The sequence below is a fragment of the Jaculus jaculus genome, chromosome 16 (genome assembly GCF_020740685.1).
Source record: "Jaculus jaculus isolate mJacJac1 chromosome 16, mJacJac1.mat.Y.cur, whole genome shotgun sequence".
NCBI lineage: Eukaryota > Metazoa > Chordata > Mammalia > Rodentia > Dipodidae > Jaculus > Jaculus jaculus.
The window spans coordinates 10,081,373-10,106,821 of record NC_059117.1 but is presented as its reverse complement, the minus strand read 5'-3'; the positions used below and the strand labels follow the sequence as shown (position 1 = coordinate 10,106,821).

General features: G+C 39.4%; 2 protein-coding genes across 3 annotated transcripts in view; one reads left to right on the top strand and one right to left on the bottom strand.

Annotated features, from left to right (window-relative positions):
• Positions 1 to 7,300, bottom strand: part of LOC101611450 (zona pellucida binding protein) — a 64,960-nt gene extending 57,660 nt beyond the window's left edge. Inside the window, exons 1-2 of one of the 2 annotated variants that reach the window (XM_004652711.2) lie at positions 7,165 to 7,300; positions 4,675 to 4,755 (exon numbers count right to left, since the gene is read on the bottom strand). In XM_004652711.2, the coding sequence (XP_004652768.2) occupies positions 4,675 to 4,755; positions 7,165 to 7,285 (202 nt within the window). In that variant the 5' untranslated portion in view covers positions 7,286 to 7,300. The remainder of the gene's footprint in view (positions 1 to 4,674; positions 4,756 to 7,164) is intronic. The other variant, XM_045135445.1, reaches the window with a different exon arrangement.
• Positions 7,301 to 9,449: 2,149 nt separating this feature from the next.
• The window catches only part of Spata48 (spermatogenesis associated 48), a 38,305-nt gene continuing 22,305 nt past the window's right edge, over positions 9,450 to 25,449 (top strand). Inside the window, exons 1-5 of the mRNA XM_004652712.3 lie at positions 9,450 to 10,395; positions 12,747 to 12,844; positions 20,130 to 20,206; positions 21,738 to 21,876; positions 23,403 to 23,470. Of these exons, the coding sequence (XP_004652769.3) occupies positions 9,828 to 10,395; positions 12,747 to 12,844; positions 20,130 to 20,206; positions 21,738 to 21,876; positions 23,403 to 23,470 (950 nt within the window). The 5' untranslated portion in view covers positions 9,450 to 9,827. The remainder of the gene's footprint in view (positions 10,396 to 12,746; positions 12,845 to 20,129; positions 20,207 to 21,737; positions 21,877 to 23,402; positions 23,471 to 25,449) is intronic.

Here is a 25,449-nt window from a genome sequence, read left to right as displayed (position 1 = left end):
TATACTTGAAAAAAAATAAGAGAATAAACAGAGGTACAAGTGTATGGATGAATAACACTGTTTCCGGAAGCCATGGCCTACTAAGAGAAAATACCAGAGTATGTGGGATTCATTCCTATGAGGTATTGGTCAGAAAAGACCCAAAACATTTCAGGATGTAGCCACGGCTCTTGTTTGCCAGCTTGAACTAAAAGGTAAAACCCTGCTGCTGGAAACACCTCATACTTTGGGTTACCAGAAACAGAGAAGCCAAGCTGAAACGGAGCTGGGGAGATTCCTCCCTCCTGGCTGGCATTTATAACGCTTGAGGGCACTATGCCAGCTACTAAAGAGTCAATGGTCTCACCAAGTGCTGTCCCTGTGTGGTACAATACTGACATGCCAGTTCAGATGTGCCCATTGGAATAATAGTGGCATGACTGTTATGGAGATAAGTAACCACTTTATGATGGAATTTGAGGTTCATTCCACAGAGGGAATGCATGCCTGCTCTTGTAATCCCAGACCCATATTCAAAATCCATAGCTGGTGAAGCCATGGGCCATAGGAAGGATCCTACTTCTACTGTTTTCCTAAATGGATGCTCTGTCAATCTTCCTTCTAAATATCCATGTTTTCACCCACGGATTAGTGCTATTCTCAACCATTGTCAAAAATACTGCTTTGGGGGCTGGAGAGATAGCTTAGTAGTTAAGGCACTTTTCTGCAAAGCCAAAGGACACATGTTTGATCTCTCTTCAGATCCCACCAAAGCCACACAAAAGTGAGGCATGTGCAAGGTCACACATGCTGACTAGGTGATGCAAGCAACTAGAGTACAATTACATGGTTGATGCTCTGGCATACCACTTCTCCCAAATACATATTTATACATATACATATACATATACATATACATATACATATGCATATATATATATATATATATATATACACATACATACATACATACATATATATACATATACATATACATACACACATCTTTTATGTAGTAGGTTAATGCAGAGGCTAATAACTGGTCAAAGTTCTGAAAATAAGTGACTTTTGAGTGTTCAGCCCTATATAGGCCATATGTACTTTGTTAAAGGCCCAAGGAAAATCATATAAGAAGGATGAGATCCAATGTAAGGGCAGAAGGATGGGAGGACTTCTATGGAACTCCGTCATCTGGACATGACATAGGGATTGAACTCATGGAATCATAGCCACTGTGTTTACCTGCAAAAGACAGGGCCAGTTAGCTTTCAGTCATAGATGGAGAAGGAGCTCATGAGGCCTACTGAAGCTACCTTTGCATTGCTGGGACACAACACCTGACGAAAAGTAGCTAATGAAAAGAAAGCATTCTGGCTTCATAGCCTCTAGGGGAATTTCCATGCTGACAGAGGAAACATGGCATGAGCACAGGCTGGATATCACCTCTGCCACAGCAGGTACAAAGTAGCAACAGGAAAGTGAGGCGATCTCTGGCAAAGGCAAGCTAGTTATAACACCCCAAAACCCACCCCCAACAACACACCTCCTCCAGCAAAACTCCACCACCCAACTTGCCACCAGCTGGGAAACAAATATGCAAATCACAAGATATTATGGAGGACATCTGATTCAAACTACCACATTCCAGCCCTGTCTCCCTAAAACTCATGACCATGTCGATGTAAAATGCATGCAGTCCAACTTTATAGTCCTCATTATTTTTATCAATTCCACCACTATCTAAGCATCCTCAAAGTTCAAGACCTTTTAACTGTGAGCCTGTAAAACCAAAACCACATAATAGCATATTCATATTGAAAAAGATTGCATGGTAAGGAAAGACCGAACCAATGTAAGATCTCAAACCAACAGGGCAAACCCTGTCACTCCAAACCTTACAACTATAACCAGTAACAAAGTTTCTGGGGTTCTAATTCTACCACTCCAGCTATGTTGCCCAAAGCATGGGAAATCTCTATGCCAAACTATCAATTCTCTTGGTAGCCATTCTATAGTCCAGAAACCTCAAAAATTCTACAGTATCCACTGCAACTCATGGTTCATGCTCACAGCTTCCATCAGCCCTCACACAGCTTCAATACCCTGCCTCACATTGCCCAGTAGCCATTTAAAAAAAAAAAAATGTAGCCAGGTGTGGTGGTGCATGCCTTTAATTCCAGCACTTGAGAGGCAGAGATAAGAGGATCACTGTGAGTTCAAGGCCACCCTGAGACTCCATTGTGAATTCCACATCAGCCTGGGCTAGAATGAGACCCTACCTCAAAAAACTAAAATAATAATAATAATAATAATAATAAATGTTTTGCAAATCCAATGACCCCATATTTCCTGCAGTTATTATAATCCCATAGTATCTGGCTAGAGAGACTGCTTAGCAATTAAGGCGATTGTCTGCAAAGCCTAAGGACTCCTATTTGACTCTCCAGGTCCCATGTAAGCCAGATGCACAGTGACACAAGTGTACAATGTCACACATGCACAAGGGGGCACATGCATCTGGAGTTTGATTACAGTGGCTGGAGGCCCTGGTGTGCTAATTCTCTCCCCACCCCTCTCTCATTAAAAATAGAAAGGTCAGTCTCTTGGGCTTGCCTCAAACAAAAGTCCCATAGTATCAGGTAGGCTACAAAATGTGGTAATCCAGGGGAAACAACGTCAACTTGAACAGAAGGAAGATCCCTTCAGCATTCTGTCTTCAGACTCCCTACTTTCTAAAGAGTCAACATTCTTGCTGCTCTCCCAATCCAGAACAGCTGGCTCAATCCCAATAGTGGAAATTGGTCAAATATTTCAGTTGAATAGGCTGTACTCTGCAGCTAAAACTTTCTTTCTGTGCCATAGCCTTCTGCTCACCCCAGTACATTTCTTCTAAATTCAACCTTGCTCAGGTTCTCAGAACACAGGAAGAGCACAGACAGCCTCTCCCATGAGCTGTGCTACTCCAGTCCAAACAGAGCTCTTTCTTCCCTTCACAAGACAAGCTTCGCAGTCCACAGGTCCACAGTTCTTTCTATACTTAGAACTTCCAAGTTTGGCCAGAATGGTTTCTCCTAGCATGCTAACAGCACTTCAAGACATTTCTTAGTACAAACCTTCAAAATCCTTCCACATTGCTCTTGCAAATCAGATCTAAAAGACCAAGGCCACTGATTTAGGTTTCTAGTAGCAATGACCCCCATCCTAGTACAAATTTTCTCTTGCATCTGCTTTATTACTGGGAGGAAGCTCCTAACCAAAAGCAGCTAATGAGAGCAAAGAGTTTATTTTGACTAAAACCATTTTAAAGGGAAGCGTCATGATGGCCGGTGATAGCCTGGCACAAGCACTTCTGCTACAGCAGGTAGAAATAAGGAGAAGAGAGTAAGCTGAAGGCTGACAAGAAGGTGCTGGCTACAACAGGCCTAATCTTGCCAGCAACACACCTCTATCAAGGCTCTACTTCCCAAACACCACCAGTTGGGGACCAAGCATTCAAAACATATGAGTTTATTGGAGACATCTTATTCAAACCACCACAGATAAGCCATATGGTAAATATGAGTTTTATTTCTGCCTTGCATGATAAGCAAAATTACCACAAAATGGATCAAATACATAAATGTAAGAGTAAACACTGTGAGATTATTAAATTAAACAAAGGAAAATAGAACATTGTTAATCACTGATGAAGCGCTAATTTCTTACATATGACACCTAATTCACCTGGAAAAAATGAGAATTTAGAAAAGTTTAAAATATATTCTTCAAAAGACACATTAAGAGGATTTGGGGAGAGATTTCTCAGTCGTTAAAGGTACTTGCTCCCAAGCTTGCTGGCCTGAGACTTATTCCCCAACACATAAACCCAGACGCCAAGTGTCACATACTTCTGAAACCCCAAAATATCTATGACAGCAAGAGGCAAAGCCAAGAGTGTTCTGAAGCACATGGGCCAGCTATACTGGTGGACACACAGCAGTAGAGAAAACAAAGAAGGCCTTGTCTCAAGCTAGGTGAAAGGAGATGAAAAGCACCCCAAGACTGTCCTTAGATCATATGTGTGTGGTGATATGTACATATATGCATATACATATACAAAATAATAAAGATACACTCAGAAATTGAAAATATAATTACACAATGGGAAAAATATATTTGCAAGTTGTATATCTCACAAGAGTCCATCAGCCAGAATACATAACAAACTCTACAACTCAACAGTAGCAGCAGCAATTAATATACACACAAAAGACTTGAAATGCATTTCTGCACAAACATACACACATAGTAAATACATGCATGCATATGTGAAAAGAACTGCATCATTAGTCATTGAAAAAATACAATTCAAAATGCAAATTATCTATTGTTTCACACAAGTGTTTATGATTTTAGCATACTTTACATTACCCACATTTCACATTATACCTAGTATTATATTATTACAAGCAAAAGTACTATAAGCAAAATAAGCCAACTTTTAGAAATAATCACTCTTTGCTCACTTAAGCAGAGTGCACAGAATTAGACCTGGGTGACTCTAAGTACATGGAAACAACTTTAATTCATTCTTACAGAAAGAAAAGAACCTTAGGAGACTAGGGTAAATGAGAAACATGACTCTTTTGTGTAAAATGTGTTAAATTATAAACAAATGTAATAACTTTATTTAAATTACTAAACAGTTATGAATACCAGGAAAATGTGGTGATCCCACTATTTTCACAGTATCTTGAGTCAAGCGAAAACTTCTTGGTAATCGAACCAAATATCCAACTGTGAGAAACAAAAAGAATACAAATGATTAAAATTTTCCTCAGAAAAATTTCCAAAATATTCAAATAGTATATTTGACCTTGCCTCTACAGATAATAAGTTAACCTCCTCTGGCATGCATGTTATCTCTGTTCCTGTTCTGTTCCCAATCATGTGCCTTGATGAATTTAATCTATCACTTCTCTCTAGTATAAAATTTTACTCTTAGCTTTCTCTGTATCTATTTAGAATATTTGTTTACTTTAAAAAACCACAAATCTTCTACAAGACCCAAATCACATCTACTTCCTCCTTCAAATCTCTTGTCTTGCTCACCTAGCATGTTATATAATCAGCACCTTTCTTACAACACTTAAACAACAGAATATATTTACACACATATACCATTTTCTCATTGTCAAATTCCTTGATGGAAGCATTTGGTGTTTATGTCAACTACTAAGAATCAATAGTAGGCTGGGTAGTTTGCTCATAGGTTAAAGGTGCTATATGCTAAGACAGCTGGCCTGGATTTGATTCCCCAATACCTATGTGCCAGAAAAACAAAGTGTTACATGCGTCTAGAGTTCAATTGCAGCTGCAAGAAGCCCTGGCACATCTATATTCTCTTTCCCTTCTCCTCTCTTCCCTTCTCTCTCTCATAAATAACCATATATTTTAAAAAAAGAATTAACAGAAAGCAATATACATTTCTCATAAAAAAACTATTAAAATAATTTTGAAATATTTTTATTTACTGTTGAATGAGCAACTGTGGTGGGCATAATACTATGAAAGCAACAAATGAAGGAGATAATCCAACACTAAGCATTATACCCAAGTAGCATGGCAGCAAGAACATGCAAAGAAAGTGACACAGTATTAAAACCTAGAAGACATGATCTTAAATCCAAATTCTACTGCATAGTTTTTAGGAAAGTCACTTTAGAAGCTTGCTCTCTCATCTTCAACGTGGGACTGACAATAATTGTAGCCTTAGAGATTGTAAGTGAATGGAATACTGTACATACAATAAAATTTTATATAAACTCTATTACTATTCATGTTTTTTGTTATGATATTGACTGCTTATTCCTATTTTACATATCCTCATAGGTCTAATACTGTTATTGAAGAAAAAGTAATCCAGGCATTAATTTACTTAGGTAAAAGTCCATTGCTCATACTGCAAAGCGTCTTTCTTGAACAGAATTAAAAGATTTTGGTTAATCTTTGGAATTTGTCTTTGGATTTCAAATGCTTGGGCTTTGTCTAATCTGTAATCACATTCTCCCGTGTCCTTCTGCTCTCCTGCCTGTCCAGTTCTTGCCACACATACTTCCACATTTATAACCTAGGTGAATTTATCTTTATGGTCACCATCATCTGAACAAATTTTTACTTCCCAAATGAGCATCTTTTGTGCATTTAGTTTATCAGATCCAGGACAGATTTTATTTCCAACGTCTAGAACTTGCACATGAACATGCAGCCAAACCCTCGTAATTAAAACTCAATTCCACTCCACTGGCACTTGTTTCTTCAGCTTTCGACTGTGTAAGCAGCATGAAGTGCCCTAGCTCCTCAGTGAGCATCTACACTTAAACAATTTTGACCTTGGTGGGAGGCAGAGGTAGGTGGATCGCAGTGAGTTCAAAGCCACTGTGAGATTACATAGTGAATTTCAGGTCAGCCTTGTCTACAGTGAGACCCTTCCTCAAAAAACCAAAAAAAAAAAAAATGACCTTGGGATGATTCACAAGGCATCATGATACTGAGAAGAGACAGAGGAGTGCTCAGCACTGAAGCATCTCTATCACACCTTCCAAGGCTCAGGGTGCATCTCAGAAGAGGTGGCGGAAAGAATGTAAGAGCCAAAGGAAGGGTAGGGCTCCTTACAACGAAATCCTCCGTACACAAAATGGCCTGGATACCCATAACCTCGCAGTGCCTGACACTACCTACACAGGACCATCGTATAGGAAGAAAATATGATGACACCAAAATAAAAGAGGCTTATTGAGAGAGGGAGGGGATATGATGGGTAGTGGAGTTGCAAAGGGGAAAGTGGGGGGAGAGAGGGTGTTACCATGGATTATCATATACAATTATGGAGATGGCCCATAAAAAATAATTATTTTTGAGTACACCTGCATGTCTCATCTCAAACCAACAGAGGGTGCTCCAGCACCAGGCCTTCCCGGGTTACGGCAAGACAGGCTGGACACAGCCGGTAGACCTCATCGCCCGGTTCAGCCGGGGGTGCGCGGGGCGGCGGGGCGGCTGGGGATGCAAACCACCGCCGTGGGCGAAGGCCTATTTATTGAGCACGGCCCAGGTGGGCACTTCCAGTGCGGACGCCTCTTCCTCGGCACGCGGGGGAACCACGGAGCCCCGTCCACGGACGGCGGGGCCCGGGCGCCGGCTCACCTGCCAGGGGCGCCCGCAGGAGGGCGGAGAGGAGGAGCAGGGCGGCCAGGGAGCGCGGGGCGCCCGCGGCCGCGGCCCGCCGCCAGCCCCGCCACGCCCGGCCCGGGGCCACGGCCTCCATCCACACGCCGCGCCCGCCCGCCTCAGCCAGAAGGCCGTTGCCGGCGCGCGCCCACCCGCCGCCGGAAGTTGGCGGGCGGAGCACCGGAAGGACGGACCCCGACGGACGCGCAGCCACTTCCGGCGGCCGCGGCGCTGGTGCGGCGTGGGCGGTGGACGAGGGCGGCGGCCTCGCCGCTGGCGATGGGCGTCTGTTGTGCCGCTGACACGGCGCCCGCGCGCTGGGAATCCTTGGAGGACATAAGTGACCTGGCAAAGTTTCTGGAGCCCAGAGGGGTCTGGGGCCTCCAAGGACGCACCTTGCTTGGCCATTACGTGGCGACTGCGGGCAGCAAGGCCCTCTCTATACCAAGGGTGGCTCTCACAGACGACGGATCGTGAGGATTTATCACCTATAAATCTTAGATTTCATAGATTTCCTGACTCTACAACCAATACATTGTCAATGTCTGCAGCTTAATGGAAGTGTAACCCTGGGAAGAATTAAAGACACTGCCTGAATAAAGCTACTTGATAGAAGAATGAAAGAAATGACCATAGACAAAATTGATTTTGATGAAGTATTCACACTGGGACATCATTTACCATTACCTCAATTCAGAAACACACACACAGATATGTATGCATATATGCATGCATACACACACACACACACACACATAGTTTGCAGTCTATGATGCATTATAATGAGAATGTATTTTATAGAAATTGAAAGGAAATCTTAGCTCCAACGTTTTAGAATCTGCAAGGATTTAATAAAAGCTGTGATAGAATTCTTGTACTTTGGGTGCAAATATATAGAAGAATGAAGCTTCAACAATCAAAACTAACTCAAAAAAGTATGAAGAAACAAGTGATACTAAATAGACTAAAAAGGTCACCAGATACTTTATCTTTTGAAAAAGTCAACCGAGATTTTTGTGTTTTGAAAGTGTAAGGGATTACAAACTGAAACTCCAACCATCTGTTCTAATATAACCTCTTGTTTTGCAGTCTATCTCAAAATGTTAATGGTCGTAAGTGGGGACAGCCACATTTTGGTTGCACTGTCTACTGTTGTACAATTAGTCTGATTGATATATCATTTGCCTAGCTCTTCTAGAATTTCACTGGCTTTGCATTTTTACTTCAAGAAGAAAAGATGTGAACTGTTAGCACCAAGTTCTAACAATTGGATTTTATTTGCAGTGTTTATGCAAGACCGGATTGTAGTTGAAAAGTGTTCTTATGTGGATTGATAATTTATCATCTAAGTGATACCTTGCTTTTTATTTTGTCCTTTCTTGAAGTGACTTAAATGCCTTCATTTCTCTTATCTTAAACATTATGATAGAATTAAGAAAAGTAAGGATAATGTAGGGCATATAAAGAAGAATTTTTACTTGACTAATATTTGTAAACCATTTTCCTCAAAAATCATATACATCAACTTTAGTCTAATGTTCATTTATGCAGTACATTTACATTTAACATTTTTGATAGTTACTTAAGTAGCAAGTGTTATTCATTATAACTGTCAGGTAAATAATTATTTTAGTTAAATGAAAATATTAAAATAGGGGCTCAGGGGTTAAGAAACTTTCTTTCAAAGGCTAAGGACCCAGGTTTTTGTCCCCTAGTACATACATAAAGCCAGATGCACAGAGTGGTGCATGCATCTGGAGTTCATTTTCAGTGCCTGAGGCCTTGGCTTGCCCATTTCTCTCTCTCTCTCTCTCTTTCTCTCTCTCTCTCTCTCCCCCCTCTCTATATATATGTGTGTATATATACATATATGTGTGTGTGTGTGTGTGTATACACACACACATACATACATACACATACATACACATACATATACATATGTCTGTCTTTCTCAAATAACAAAAACTTTAAAGATGTTAAAATATATTGTCACTAGATCAACTTTATACTCTTGCAGTATCATTTTAACTATGAAATATCAACCTATGGAAACTTTTAAAAAATAATTATCTATTTATTTACTTGAGAGAGAAAAGGAGCGTGGGAGAGAGAGACAGAGAAAGGATGGGCATTATAGTACCTCTAGCCACTGCAAACAAACTCCAGACACATGCACCACACTGTGCATCTGGCTTACCTGGGTACTGGAGAATTGAATCAGGGTCCTTAGGCTTCACAGCCAAGTGCCTTAACTGCTAAGCCATGTCTCTAGTCCACTTAGGGAAACTCTTTTTTTAAAATAAATAAAGGAATATAGTTTTCTGAGTATTGGAAGAAAATTATTTTTTTTTCCTAAGAATAGCATTGTTGCTTAACATAATAACCAGTTCCATGTGTTAGAGTTCTACCTGTTGCTAAGGAACAAAAGCTTATTTAATTTTCTTACTCAATCCTGTTCCTGTACTACCCCATCATTCCTTGGTAGAAAAAAAATTTTCCTTAAAAAAGAGCAGCTATTAGAAAATTGCATCAATAACATTATAGTAGATTAACCTTAACTCCAGTAGTTGGACATTGAGTCTTTGATGTTTAAAGAGGAAAGAGTTGTCAGAGAGTTTAACTTATAAACCTCAAAAATTATGAGAAAAGCCATGGATGTAGAGGTTCAGTGCAAACAGGGAAACATAAGTATTCCTAAAAGGTTCATCTTTTCAGGATTAAAGGCTGTTGAAAATACAGATTACCCACACTATTATGATCTATTACGAAAAATGAACATGCCATTTGTGAAAGGATTAGAGGACAGACATGACTATGGAAGATTTGAAAAGAAATGCAACCCTACTTTCCTTAAGTTTCATCCTTACCCTCCCTCAGTGCTGCCACATTATCATTCATACTACCCTTACCCACCACCATGTGGGCAGGAGTATCCATTATTTCCACTTCGTGATGATGTGCCCTTGGGTGACCCCTGTTCTGGATTGATGAGTCCTGGTAGTGATGCTGATTTAAAGCCTGGCATTGGCAGGACTATACCAAGCCTAGTGAGTTTCAGTGATGTGAAACCTCAACAACGAGTTCCTGGACCAGACTCAGGATTTCAAAGAATGAAAAGAAAAACAATTCTGTCAGAAGAACTGCAACAGGACAGGAGGTGGAATTCTAGGGAAGTTCCAGACATTTCCATCAGAGCAAGACTTGGAGGTAAGTAAAGCAACATGAACTTTATTGTCCCATCTATTCCTGAAGAAGAGGAAGAACATGAGTATGAGATTTAGAATTTGGCACTTAAATTACTATGCATTGACCAGTGAATGAGTTGTTTTAAAAGAAAGCCATACTAAAATTGATGCAATTTATAAACCTGCTTGTAAAACAAAATTTAGTTTAAAAATAAAACACAATTTACTAGTTTAAATGACCAACACAAAGTAATGGAAAATTTATTCTGTAGGTACAGATACCCTAATTTTACCAAAAGAAAATACATGTACCACCTTGTTAGTTGTGTGGTAAACTCCCTTGAGAACAATCTGCTTGTGATTATAAAACAGGGTACAGGAAATAAAATGAAATGGGAATGAGGATAAAAGTAATTTGAGGATACAGTAAGAGCAGGAGCTTAGAGGATCAACGCCCACATACACAGCTGTGCAGTCTGGAAGACAGCACTGGCAGTGCGACTCTGGTCTGTGCCACGTGTCTTCTCTGTAAGTGCCCCTCCAGGGTCCACACACCTGGGCCAGAACTGCTGAGAGGTACATACGAAGGGAAACCACAACTTTTTCCTGAATAGAAGTGCGTATGGCAAACAGGATGTGATAAAAGACTAATATTTTGAGTATGGGGTAGGAAAACACCAAACACCATGACAGAAAGTACTTGGCTTGCTTTAGTAACAGACAGTCCAGGACCATCCACTGCCCATCTACAGCTTTCAGTCATAGTCTAGAGGACAAAGAAGTAACAATGTGTGAAGGGAAGATGAGGCCACCATGTGGTTGGAGCAGGAGAGATATGTGGTTTCTAAAAATTTTCCCCAAAGAAAGGCCATGGTTACTCAGGACCAGGAAAAAAGTAAAGAAAGGGTATTACTATGAGTTCAAGGCTAGTCTGGCCCTACATAGTGAATAAAGTCCAAAAACCGACTTTAACAATGAGGTCCTGATGTGCATGACGACACATGTCTATCTGCTAACTACAAGTGAGACACGTGCAGAAGGACTTTATGTTCAGAGTCATTCAAATTTACAGAGATTTCAAGGGCAGTCTTGGCAACATGATGAGATCGTTTTGAAAAATAATGAAATATACCCAAAATTCCCAATAAACACAGTATTCTTAGTTATTATCTTCCAGTACATTTTTATCATTTTATATTTTCCAGAGCATTCTACTCAAATCACTCTACATCATTTTTCATGATAACTACATTTACATAGATTATAGTACACGAAGGATTTTTCATAAGACCTTAATATTTTCTTTTACAATTCACAACATTCTTGGGTTTTTTAGTTTAATAGGATTTGATCCAATGTGCATTCTTACTTGGAAGGCCAGTGAAACGTTTGGATACCCTTCTAGTCAAACATTGCTCACATACCATGTTAATTTATATCTGTAAACTGAAAATAAGTGGTTGAGGAGTTTGGACACACTTTACATTAAAAGTCCTCTTCACTGTAGAACTTCTGTGAATGTAAAGAAGGTGATAATAAAGTGCTTCTATATTTTGAATTTAGGGTTACTCTTTAGTTCTTTTACATCTGTTAAGAAAACTTTGAAAACTTGAGTCCTTACCATGTTGTGCATAAATAAGTTTCTGCCCAGTATGTTCTTCTGTGTATTTGAAGGGAACTATACTGATTAAAGGCTCTTGCACATAGTTTACACACATTATTACATTCTGCTGTGAGTAATTGTAGGCTGTTGGGGGGAAATTGAAGAATTTTTGCAGGGACATTAAATTTGTACCATGCATAAATTTTCTCACCTGAGTGAGTTTTTCTTGTTTTCTCAATCAACTTTGAGCACTGTACCACATTGGTCATGTTCATGGGGTAGTGCCAGCATCTGGGACTTGGTGCACCCATACACATGCTCACTTACTGTATATCTCCCCTTAAATAAAATTTTAAAATATCTTGACAGAAGGCTTTCCTATACTGCTTGCATCCTGAGGATTTCTCCTCTGTGTGCTCATTGCAATGTACGTGAATGTACATCCAAGGCCCACCTGAAACTACACAGTGAATTGCAGGTCAGCTTGGGCTAGAATGAGACCCTACCTTGAAAAACAAACAAAAAAAAATCCAAATAACCTTTGCATGATCATAATTATGCTAACATATAAATGCCACACCTGTACTATATTCACAGCTGTTCATAGAATGGAGACCACCCTCCTCACATCTCAGAAAATCCAGAAAAATAGATAGTCAACTAAAAATTAATTAATAACATATAGTGTAGCTTTATAGTAGGAACAGATTCTATTGAATGCATTTATTAATGTGTTTTTAACTGAAAGCTCATGAAATTTTGATTTTCAGGTTGGACCAGCCCACAGAAAGTTGCTACTTCCCCATCTCCTCATGAACGGAGTTCACTCGATTACATGTATGCATTTGATGAGGAGGCAACTCACACAGTAAGATGTACTACCAGGAGACATTGTGCAGCATGATTGGATTACATCATAGTCTGTGCTTTGAATATTTTGTTCTCCAAAAAGTAGCTACTGTTTGAAAATGCTTGCTCTTTTTTTCAGATTTAAAGCAAAATCTCCTATATATCTGTTTAAAAGTTTAAATAGTATAGAATATTGTAAATAATACAAAAGCCATCTTAAAATTATTCACCTAGCCAGGTGTGGGGGTGCATGTCTTTAATCCCAACACTCAGGATGCAGAGGTAGGAGGAGCACCATGAGTTCGAGGCCACCCTAAGACTACATAGTGAATTCCAGGTCAGCCTGAGCCAGAGTGAGACTCTATTTAAAAAAAAAAAATTCTTCACCTAGGGAGGGTCACAGTTCATATAGGCTATCTTTACACCAATTTCAGGAAACAGAGGGAGAGTGTTCAGTGGTTAGAGTGCTTTTTTTCTCAAATCCTCTAAAGCCCAGGTTCCATTCCTCAGTGCCCATATAGATGCACAAAGTAGCACCTATGTCTGAAGTTCTTCACAGTGGCAGGAGGCCAGGTAGAGCCAAATAAAGTTTTTCATAAGACAGTTCTTCTTGAGCCACAAAATATTTCCATGAGTAAACCTTAAAATAAAAAGTCCAGCAACATAACATTTAGCATAAGAATAAAATCTTGTTTAAAGTGGCTGGAGACCCTAGTACACCCATTATTTTCTCTTTCTTCTAGCTCTCTACCTGCAAATAAATAAAAAATACAGTTTTCTAAAAAGTGAGAAAATGCAGAGATACATACTGATTCCAAACATTGGAAATATACATGATTTTTTAAAAAAAGGATGCCATAATTTTCAGGAATAAATGATATATTTAAAACTTTGAAACTAGGGGTAGAAATGTGGCTTATTTGTTTTCACCACATAATTGTGAGGACTGGAGTTTAGACTCCAAAAACCACACAATTTCCAGGTGAGCATGGCAGCCACCTATAATTCCAGCACACAAGAGGCAGCTGAGGAACCCATGCTGCAGGCTGCATAGCTAGCCTGACTGAATTGGTGAGCTCTGACTCAAGTGAAAGACTCTGCCCCAGTAAAGTAAAGAAGAGAGCAACCAAGGAAGATACTTGGCATCAACCTATAACCACCATACATGCATGCACACACACACACACTCACACATGCATATATACAGGAAGAAAACCTTGTGAAATTAGAAAATTACAGGGAAGAGTATTTCAAAATTGAAAAACTCAGCAAGCAACTTAGTTGGTGGTACAAAAGAGATTAGACTCAGGCTCTCCATGAAATTAAGTTGAAGCACATGAAGATTACAGCAGTAGGAGCTCACCATGAAGAGAGCAATGTAGATGATAAGTCAGTGAACAGATTCTAAGACATTTTATTAAGAAGCTAAGATGCTTGCCACATAGAAGTAACAACTTATAAGATTATAGTGAGGAAGTAGAAGGATGGTGTTTTAGAAAAAAATCTAGATTCCAGTAAAATATTCTCATAATACCAATGATTTATCAAGATGTCAAAAAGCATATGTGCCTATAGGGAAAAAACAAATATAAATTTCGGATACTCATAGAGAAATTTTAAATACATGTGTCAAATAAGTAATTGTTTCCTTAATGAAGAATGATGAAAATACACAGATTTAGTCTTTGAGGAGCCCTATTGATAGAAAGAGTATAAAGTTGATAACTCCTACTGATTAGTCATCCTAGGAGGGGGCTAGAATGACTCAACAGCTTGCCTGCAAAGCCTAATGACCGGGATTTAATTCCCCAGCACCACATAAAACCAGATACGCCAAGTGACACAAGCATCTGAAGTTCCTTTGCAGGTGCAAAAGGCCATTGTGTGGCCATTCTCCCCACCCCCTTCTCTTCCTCTCCCTTTCTTCTTGCAAATAAATAAATAAAATACTAAAAAGTCATCATAGAAAATTATATCTTTTATTTATTTCTGCATTGTTATTGTTGCCAATAAATGCGGTATTTATTTTCAGGCAAGCATACCTCAAAACATAAATTTTGAAGGGTTTATTATATTTATTTAGCTTATTAGAAATATTTTTACAAATACCTCAATGAACTGAACATGATTTACTTAAATTACTCCTAGAGCATAAGCACAAATGTAGACAAATGCACATGTAACACAGTACCTTGAACATTAGGTTGATCATATCATAGCTGTGGTTACTAAGCAAAAATGTGTATTAGTTATATCAGAACAACAACACGTATGTTTGAGATGGTAGTGTGAACCACAACTCTGATCAGATGTGAAATCCAACAGACAGTGAGACTGGCTATAGTAAATATATTACTAATGATGTGTGGACCACAATACAATGAATTCTGGAAGACAGTAACCTGACAATTCTAGAACATCTACAGAAGTTGGAAAAATGGAAAAGATCAATTTTTAAAGCAAAGCACAGGAAAAGTTAAATGAATTAAGGAAATGGAAAACAAAGACCACAGCAAGTCCTTTGACAAAAATATTTTTGATAATTATCTGCTAAGACTGTCTGGAGAAATATGTATATTAAATTTTGAGTGAGCCAGATATGATGCCATCTGTATGAACATGTGCTTCCCAATTCCTCCTGAAAGCAGTGCCAAACAAGACAACGCTATTCAGAAAAGACACCTTCAGCCTTGCTAGAAGTCAGAGACATTCTAAGCTTCAAATTACTACAAGTAAGGAAAAAATTGGAGGGAAAAGTTCTAAAAGTTAGATCTTTAGCTCTCAAAAGAAACTCTGTGATAAACAAGAACATTGCTTGATTATGTGAAGAGCTCGTACCATCAGCCTATGACTGATGTAAGATCCACTGGGAAACCAGACTGTAAGTCTGTAGGGAAGGTCTGCAGAACTGAGATGACAATCATTGAAAGGTGTTTGCTGACTACTGGAGAGGGTGGTCAAGAGATTAAGCAGTTGAAAGAAAAGAGGAATATTCCAAATCCTGCAACACAAGGAGAATAAAATAATTGAAAGTTATACAACTCCTCCAGTATTTATCAGTAAATTGAAGGAAAAAAAAAAAGAATATTAACTATCCTGCTAAGCTGCCTGAAGACTTTTTCTAAAACCCAGTCAAAGAAGGGGGAAATCTAAGCATACTTTTACTTTCTTTGTAAATTCAAAAGGTAGATAATGACGTTCTGGGAGGTTAGAGCAGCCAGTCTGCAAGCTAGAGAACCAGGAAAGAGAGCTCCGCAGAGGAGGCTAAGGGAGGGCGCCTGGAGACATGAAGCAGAACCAGGGCAGGTCTCTGGCTGTACTGATCATCGCGTGTGCAACGTGGAAGTGGTGAAGCTGGGGAATGAAGCATTGTCATCCTCTAAAATGCAAGCAGGACAGAGAGGAGCATAGGTTCTACAAAGCACATGGAAAGCTGTGCAGTGCAAAGACCATCAGGAAGGTTTTTCTGGAGGATAGCACCTTGCACTGAGGATTAAGTAGCACTATGGAAAGGTTCCTTCAGACTTTATCAAGAATTTAAAGCAGACATCACAAGTTTCAGGTCATTAATATTCTTAGTGGAATGCTATTTAAAAATAATCCAACACTAAAGACTACTGCACAGAGCAAAACAGTTTCTTGGCCAAAAAAAAAAAAAAAAAAAATCATCAATTTCTACAAAAGGAAGCAAAGAAGTGTGTTAACCATGATCAGAAGAACAACAATAATATGTTTAAGATGTCAGTGTGAACCATAATTGTGATTAGAAGTGAGGTCTAGCAGACAGTGAGAACAACTATTATAAATATGTTTGAGATGGCAGTGTGAACCGTAATTGTGATTAGAAGTGAGGTCTAGCAGACAGTGAGAACAGCTATTATAAATATGTCTGAGATGGTAGCATGAACCATAACCATGATTAGAAGTGAGGTCTAGCAGACAGTGAGAACAGCTATTATAAATATGGTTGAGATGGCAGTGTGAACCATAACCATGATTAGAAGTGAGGTCTAGCAGTCAGTGAGGACAGCTATTATAAATATGGTTGAGATGGCAGTGTGAACCATAACCATAATTAGAAGGGTGATACAGAGTCTCAAGAGAGCTTCTATAAATGAAAACCAAGGGGCTGGAGAGATGGCTTAGCGGTTAAGCTCTTGCCTGTGAAGCCTAAGGACCCCGGTTCAAGGCTCGGTTCCCCAGGTCCCACGTTAGCCAGATGCACAAGGGGGCACACGCGTCTGGAGTTCGTTTGCAGAGGCTGGAAGCTTTGGCGCGCCCATTCTCTCTCTCTCCCTCTTTCTTTCTCTCTGTGTCTGTCGCTCTCAAATAAAAAGATAAAATAAGGGCTGGAGAGATGGCTTAGCGGTTAAGCGCTTGCCTGTGAAGCCTAAGGACCCTGGTTCGAGGCTCGGTTCCCCAGGTCCCACGTTAGCCAGATGCACAAGGGGGCACACACGTCTGGAGTTCGTTTGCAGAGGCTGGAAGCCCTGGCGCACCCATTCTCTCTCTCTCCCTCTACCTGTCTTTCTCTCTGTGTCTGTCGCTCTCAAAAAAATAAATAAAAATTTTTTAAAAAAATAAAAATAAAATAAAATAAATGAAAACCAAAATTAAAATGAAAGATACGTTGGAAATTGCAAAGTCAATGAAATTGGTGGCACAGTAAGAGAAACTATTCCAAATCAAACACAAATAGCAAATCAATCTTAAAAAATAAATTAGTTGAAGCCGGGCGTGGTGGCGCACGCCTCTAATCCCAGCACTCGGGAGGCAGAGGTAGGAGGATCGCCATGAGTTCGAGGCCACCCTGAGACTACAGAGTTAATTCCAGGTCAGCCTGGACCAGAGTGAGACCCTACCTCGCAAAACCAAAAAAAAAAAATAAAATAAATAAAAAATAAAAAAATAAATTAGTTGAGCCAAGGAGATGCCTCGACAGTTAAAAGCACTTGATTGCAAAGTTTACCAGCTCAGTGCCAATTCTCCAGCAGCTACATAAAGATGGATGCAAAGTGGTGCATACATCTTAGATCACAACATGCCTATGACAATAAGTGGCAGAACCAGGAGCATTTAAAGCTCATAGACAGTAGAGTCCAATGTTCATTTGTAGTTTACCAGCTCATTTGCAGCAGCAAGACAGCAAGAAACCCTGTCTCAAAGAAGGTGGAGCAGACACTTTGGAGTTGTCCTATGACCTCCACATGTGCATACACACACATAAATTATATATGATATATATATACATTATATACATATATATAATATATATGTACATATGTAATACACATACACACACACACACACACACACACACACACACATATATACACAAACACATAAATATGTTAAGCTGGACATGGTGGCTCACAACTGTAATCTCAGAATTTAGGAGGCTGATTCAGGCAGGTCACCATGATTTCAAGACCAGTCTGATCTGCATAATAAATTCATGATAGCCTAGGCTAGAGAGTGAGACCCAGTTTCAAAAAGTAATAGATCTCTCTTTATCTCTCTCTCTCAAATAAATAAATATATGAACAATATAATATAATTAATATAATATTTTTAAAGGGCTAGGGAGAGAGTTTAATGGTTAAGATACTTACGTGCAAAGCCTAAGAACCCAGATTCAATTCCCCAGTACTTGCATAATCCAGATGCCAGATGAGTGCCTATGCATGGTGCATGTTTCTGGGAGATATGTGTATATATATATATATATATATATATATATATATATATATATATATATATATATATATATATATATCTGTGTGTGTGTGTGTTCAAAAATCAATGTAAAACTAAATGTTGGTAAAATAAAAGAGAAATATGATCTGGATGAAGTTCTAGAAAAGCATAGTTTACAGGCTTAAATGCAACCTAAAAAAATGTGGAAAATGAAGTGATAAGAAATTCCAAAGAATAGAAAATAAAGGTGGAAGTTAAGAAGTGTGTACAAATTAAGAAACTAGGAGGACAGAATGAGAAAACCTTGTCTGATAGGAATTTCAAAAAAAAAAGGATAAAGATGGCTGGAGAGATGGCTTAGCAGTTAAGGTGCTTGCCTGTGAAGCATGAGGACCCAGGTTTGATCCTCCAGGTCCCACATTAGCCAGATGACAAAGTGTGCATTCATATGGAGTTCATTTGTAGTGACTAGATGCTCAGGTGCACTCATTCTCTCTCTCTCTTTCCCCTTGCAAATCAATAAATAAAATATTTTTAAAGAAACAAAAGAAAGGAAAAATTGGTAAAACATTAGAAAAAATCTATTGGCTGGCATAGCAGTCAAAGGCACTTGCTTGCAAAGCCTGCTGGCCTGGTTTCACTTTCCCAGTAACCACAGAAAGCTGATGTGCAAAGTGACAGTTGTTTGTAGCATCAGGAGCCCCTGAGTTGCCCATTTTCTCTGTCTCTCTGTCTCTTTCTCTCTCTCTCTCTCTCTCTCTCTCTCTCCCTCCCTCTCTCTTACATACATCAGCATAAAACAAAAATATTTTGAAAGATGACAAATATTAGTTAAGTATTATTAACTAATGTGGCCAAAATAAAAGGAAAGTGCCCTGGCTAGAAGGAGAGCGAAATATGTCAGAACCAATCTCCCAGACAATTGTATTTTAATGTTTTTAATATGGTATATTAAGACTAATTGCCAATGTTTAAAACTTATGATTTCTTTTAATAGAGAACTTTTAAGCAATTTTTAAGCATTATGTAAACTTAATGTAACAATTATGGGAATATAAAGAGAATGCAAATTAACAAAACAAAGGAGGAAAAGCAGGAAGGCAATAAACAAAGATTGAGAGAAGTGAAATGAAGAAAAAGCACAAGCAGTAAACAGAGTGTGACTGGGGAGATAGTGGGTAAAATGCTTGCATGCAAGCATGGGCGCTTGACTTCAGATCCCCAGTACCCACTTAAATACTGAGCATGGGAGTGGCTCCTGTCATCCCAATACTGACAAAAAGACAGGAAAATGCCTGAGGCTGGCTGCTGAGCTAGTCCAGATAAAGTGGTGAGCCTAAGTTCAGCAGAAGACACGTCTCAACAAATAAGGTGGAGAATGACTGAGGAAAATACCTGACATAGACTTCTGGCCTCCTCGCTCACAATGTGACTGTGCCTAGGCGCCTGTGCACATATGTGCTCCCACACAGATGCAGACACACATACAGTGCATGTCCACCATATGCCTATCATACATATACAAGAAATGGAAAACACTGTAGATAGGAAAATGTAGCGATTCTTATTTACACTGTGTCTTTTAATTTATTATTTATGTCTTGTAGGATAATGATGGAACACATGTCCAACCAAACAAGAAATACAATGCCAAGGATTTGTTTTACAAGTCTTCCACACAAAAGTAAGGTCCTTTGTCCAATGAAATTTTAAAGTGTATTTCTGGTTTTTAAAAATATTTTTTTTTATTTATTTAAGAAAGGAAACAGAAGGGGGAGGGAGAGAATAGACATGCCAGGACCACCTGCTGCTGCAAATGAACTCCAAACTCATGTGCCACTTTGTACATCTGGCTTTACATGGGTACTGGGGAATCAAACCCAGGCAATCAGGCTTTGCAAGAAAGCATCTTTAACCACTGAGCCAGCTCTCCCATCCAAGGTATATTTCTTAATCCTCAATGATACAACGACTTTGTGCCTACAATGATCTAGATCTTGGGAATGATTCAGAAAACAGTAAGCAGGCATTTTTCTCATACACACTGACTGACTAGCAAACAGGGCAAGATCTTAAAGAACACATGTGTTACTATAATTTTATTTTTATTCATGACATTGATCATGACTAACTTAGTGACTTTAAGCAAGAGGAAGCCATTTTAAAGGCATAATTTATTTATAAATTGATGGTCTTCCTACCCTAATGTATAAGTCAAATGATTTCTTTTACAAGCTGTAAGATGTACATAGTGCATGTACTCTGTTCTGCAGTGTAACAGATGAACACACAGTCAGTAGATGTCCTTGTCTCATTTCATGCTCAGGAACCCAGGAATTCCCAGCTAGCTTTGTTCTCAGAGCCCAGGCTACATTGGAAGTGCCAACAGGGGCCAAATTCCTCTCATCTAAAAATCAGAGTGCTGGTGGAATATATCTATATTTGGTTTTTCAAGGTGGGGTCTCGCTCTGGTCCAGGCTGACCTGGAATTAACTCTGTAGTCTCAGGGTGGCCTTGAACTCATGGCAATCCTTCTACCTCTGCCTCCCGAGTGCTGGGATTAAAGGCATGCGCCACCATGCCTGGTGGAATAAATTTTTGGCAGCTGTAAGATTCATGAGATTTGGTCCTTTAAGGGCAATGGAAAACCCACATGGGCTATTTTATGCCAAATTTTCAGCTCACTTATTAGCCGTCCCACCTAGGAAATCCCACCTTTAGATTACTTAAAATTCAGTTGACTATGGGCCTTAATAACGGGTGCTTGGTCCCTTTCATTATACAAGATAACAGATAACAGGAGTTCTTTCTCATTGTTTTCACTTGCTGACCATTCACAGAGTAGGGTGGAGTAGGAACACCAAGAGCAAGGAGTCAGGAAGGTCACCGAAGTCTGCCTAGTAACAGTATGGCATTGTTATGAACTGAGCCCAAAGCAATTTTCAAAGTCATAGTTTATTTGTAAATCAGTGGTCGTACTGCCCTGTTGTGAACATATGCTTACCTGGGGCTGGGGATATTTCCCAGTGGTTAAAGGTCCTTGCTTGCAAAGCCTGTCAACTCAGGTTCAATTCTCCAGCACCCACTTAAACCTAGACCCAAAGTGACACATGTGTCTGGTATGCATTTGCAGAAGCAAGAGACCCTGGTAATCACAATGCACACACACATGAAAATACATAATTTTTAATTGCCTTTACTTAATAATTCCCCAGAGCTTATGAAGCTGTTCCTTGGGATAAGATGCTACCACCAAAACTAGATCCAGAAGAAACAACAGTAGAGAAAGCTGCTGACCTAATCTCACAGTGCTTTTCCCTGAAGAGATATGAACGGCTGCCTGCCATAACCCAGGTCAATCAACATCCCTACACTGGGATGCATGCTTCTTCCAGTTCTGAACTCAACTTCAAAGCTTAAGTAGCATTAATTTTTTTATTGTTAAAATTATATATGGAGTTAAATGTGCTGTAACCATGAGTTATTGGTAACTGCAACTATTTTCATATTATCCACACTAATAGTGTTTGTCACTTAACAACTTTTTTCTCGAAGTCATTTGTAGTAACTGTTCATTTTGAAAATTGCCAAAGAACGGTAAGCAGTAAGAGACACAATGAACTTGGCTCCACTCAATAGCCTATGCCAAGAGCAGTTCTGGCGATGGGATCTAGAACCTGGTTCTAGACTCTTAAGGCGGAATGGAAGATTCAGGAGACATAGACTGCTCTCATGTCACAGGAAGCTGTAGGCATAGATATCTTTTCCTTTCACTTCTGAATGTCAAAAATAATTTGTCACGTGGATTATGTGTCTATATTACAGCTGGAGTCCTTTTTCTATAGTGAGATCTGTTCATGTTACTCCCTTTAGTAAGCCCACGGTTTTTATTAAATGAAATCCATGCTTTTTGATCAGACAGATCCCCAGTACTGTGCCATTTGTTCACAACTCTCTCCTCTGTCTCCTCTCCCCGATCTCTTCCCTCCTGTAGCACAAATGTATAGCAACACTGTGTTCCATTCCTTCCCAAGTCCATCATGCTCCCGGTCATGTCCCATCCTTAGTAAAGACCTGCTACCTGTGCAAGATCAATCCCAGATTCTTCAGGTCTCGGCCCTGACATTAGGCCTCCAGCACTAAGAACACTGATAACATGCTCTGCTTTGCACATCCCTCATTCTGAACCATAGTTCAAGGCATGGCAGGATGGTTCATCTGCTGGACTGCTTCTCATGGTGAAGTTTGGACCACACAAGAGCCATGGCATCAAACAGCAAGCTGGTTACACAGTTGTCTTGTATAATTTCTTCCACTTTTATAGAGAAAACAATAATGAGAGGAAAAATACAGCTTTATCATAAAGACTCACATCCAGCATTGCCACACAGGTTTATCTATTAACTGATTAAAGGACAGAAGTTGTATATAGTTCCATTTATTTTTGAAGATCTCTCAGTTATTTAAAATATTTTGATATCTATTATACCATTATATGTCTGTTGTGTTAAATTATGTAAATAACAGAGGTCAGAAGCTGGGAGGAGCTATAAAAGAAGGCTCTGGTATGTTTGAAAGAGGGCAGTGTCTGTCATGAAACTGGGGTCAGTATTTCACATGGACTTGATCAAGAGAAGTTGGATAAGAGGCAGATTCCAATAGGAGAGAACATGGAGGGAATGGAAATCTGAGAGCAAAACCAAGACCTAAAGCCATCGGGAGCAATGCCCTGACTTGCTGGGATGCCTCCAGTAGGTTTTCACAGAGTCTAGGGTCAGCATGACATGAGAGGCCTGATAAGGACACCAAAGCATATGTCCTTGAAATTAGAATATTGGGATCATAAAAAAATGCCTGTTTTCTTTTGATGATTGTTTTAGATGGCCGGTGGCCTCTGGGACAGGTTTCAAACAAGATCCTTCTCAGCAATAGAAAAACCAGTCAACTTGTAAGTTCAATCTCCTAAGGCTTTACTTGATAGATCTCTCCCCACCGTGTATTTGTCATTAAAATCCTGATATTCACCCAGGGGAGGAGGGGCCCAAGGTCTGATGAAGAGTATTCCTGAGATTCTCAGCCCAACATTACTGGCACTAGGAAGAGGACACAAGTCCAGTTCAGTTACTCAGTGTCAAAAGCTTTCTCTTTACCCTCTTTAAATGAACCACCATCTCAACACAGGGGGTGCTTTACATACAATGTAGTGTCAACAGCGACAAAACTAACGTACGTTGTGAACTTCATACAAAAGACACTGAAAATCATTGTATATCAATTTAATCACACAATTTCTGTTATATTAATGCTTAAAACTTGCTTTACAGTGCATAATTCTGTCACTATTTTATCTCTTTTTGTACTTACCACAACCCAGGTTAACTTTCTGAGTTCATTTTTTAAATATTTTATATTCACAATATGTGCAATGTGTGTGCTCCCTGGCTTTAGAAGCATATTACAAACACAATGGAAGACTCTCTGTGCCCTTAATCAAGTAAATCTTCCATAGCCTTAGCCTTCAGAATTTGATGTTTCCCATTCCCAAGCATTCTTTTAGCCTTGTAAAACCTTTCAATGTGAGTCAGTATAGCATTGGTTTCACTTTTATTAGCTCAATGTAAGTTTTATCAGGCATATATTATGCCATTTAACACTGTTCCATTTGTTGTGCTTATAAGGTGAATATGCAGTCACCTCTGTAACTCTTTGCAACATAATGTTCCACAGAGTACCTCAATTCATTCACCCATTTTCATAATATATTGTTTTCTAATTTTAATTGCAGTTGGAATAACCTCTACTTATCTTCACATATCCAAACATAAAAGTATTTCTAGATTTGACCCCTATGAATATACATCCATAATTTCTTTTTTCAAGAGAGGTATATTCCTTGCCTTCTAGCTATTTCCATATGCTTCTCCAAATGAACCTTCTCAGGTGGGCTATCTCACCAGCAGCACTTCAGCTCCATAATGGCACAGTATGTGCAATATTTCTGTTTTTCAGATCAAAAGAAAATGATTTTCAGTCTTATCAGTTTGAAGTTGTATTTCTTTATAATTTCAGCTCAGTCCACCTGGTGATAAATAATTATTTTTGCAAATCTAAGTACTATTTGAATGTTAACTAAAATACTTCACTTACATCTTTTTTTTATGCCGGTGTCATGTGGTTAAAAACAAACAACACACAGATGATAAATACTTGTTTCAACTTCTGTGAATTCACTGTGGCTCACTGGAATTTCTCTGTGCATGTGAAGTGTTGCACGATGCTGTCTCAGAATTCTATAGGGAGCTCACCTTACAGCTTTGTGCTGGGAGATTTGGTCTCAGAAGCCTTCATGAAACCTGGAAATAAATGCTGATAACAGCTATACTCTCCACCTCTGAAATACAAAGTGAAAGAACAACTGCTCTACAGAGAAGTAGGAGAATGATGTTTTCCAACAATTTTGTTATGCAGCCCAGGATAGCTACCATTGCACAATCCTCCTGTCTTAGTTCCCCATGTGCTAGGTTTACAGCCTAAGGAGCCACCACACCTGGCTAGGAACAAGTCCTCAGCCTGTTTTGGTCAGAAAAATGAGCCAGACCCAAAGGGGCATGTACTGCACGATTACATTTATGTAACATTCTGGAAAATGCAAAACTACATCAGTAAATTATTTCTAGGGATGGGGAGATAGCTCAGTGAATAACATGCTTGCTACACAAATGTACCAACCTAAATTCAGAGTGTCAGAACCTACATCAAGCTGTTCACAATAACAAGCCTCTGCAATCCCAGTGCTCCAGGAAGAATGCCAGCAGCTCATGAGCCAGCCAAGAGACCCTGCCTCAAACAAGGTGGAACGTGAGGACCAGCCCTCAAACTGACCTTTAGCTTCCACACGTGCCCCCACAGCACATACACACCTGCACT